At 50.5% G+C, this 513-nt stretch overlaps 1 protein-coding gene across 1 annotated transcript in view; it reads right to left on the bottom strand.

Moving 5' to 3' along the window:
- The window catches only part of LOC107105202 (gamma-aminobutyric acid type B receptor subunit 1-like), a gene marked incomplete at its 3' end in the record, with an annotated part of 20,455 nt that overhangs the window by 7,704 nt on the left and 12,238 nt on the right, over positions 1 to 513 (bottom strand). The window contains exon 4 of the mRNA XM_015405329.1: positions 157 to 295. Coding sequence (XP_015260815.1) covers positions 157 to 295 — 139 coding nt within the window. The remainder of the gene's footprint in view (positions 1 to 156; positions 296 to 513) is intronic.

Below are 513 nucleotides of genomic sequence, written 5' to 3' on the forward strand. Positions count from 1 at the left end.
GGTTCAGGATCAGAGGCCGGGTCAGAACAGTTAAAACTGAAGACGAGGCTGGAGAAGCGGAGTCCCCAAAAGCTACAGAATTTAAAGATTGGCTCGTTGGTTCTGCTGTAAACTAATAGGACCTGTCTGAACCAGAACCAGAAAAAAGAGACTCACAGCATCTGCTGGGCTGCGTCATGTCCGTCCACGTGCCATTGGGCAAACACTTCCGGACCTTTGGCCCCACGATGACCCGGTTCCCTCTGCAGATGTACTCGATCTCATAGTCCACCGGCAGGATCTGCACGCTGCGGATCTGAGGAGGAAAAGCAGTCAGTGATCAGATGCAGTAAAGGTCCAGATAGCTGAGACAGAAGGTCTGCTTGGAAATGTTCTGCATCTAAACCCTCAGCCTCAGTGTAGAGCACGGTACCAGAACCTGAAGTCCATCTGAGCTGCAGAAGGTTTAAAACCATCAGATTTAGAGCTGAACACCTGACTGTTTCGGACTAGGATCCTATTCAGGGCTTACAC

This window comes from Cyprinodon variegatus, unplaced genomic scaffold (genome assembly GCF_000732505.1).
Source record: "Cyprinodon variegatus isolate N-32 unplaced genomic scaffold, C_variegatus-1.0 Scaffold2145, whole genome shotgun sequence".
NCBI lineage: Eukaryota > Metazoa > Chordata > Actinopteri > Cyprinodontiformes > Cyprinodontidae > Cyprinodon > Cyprinodon variegatus.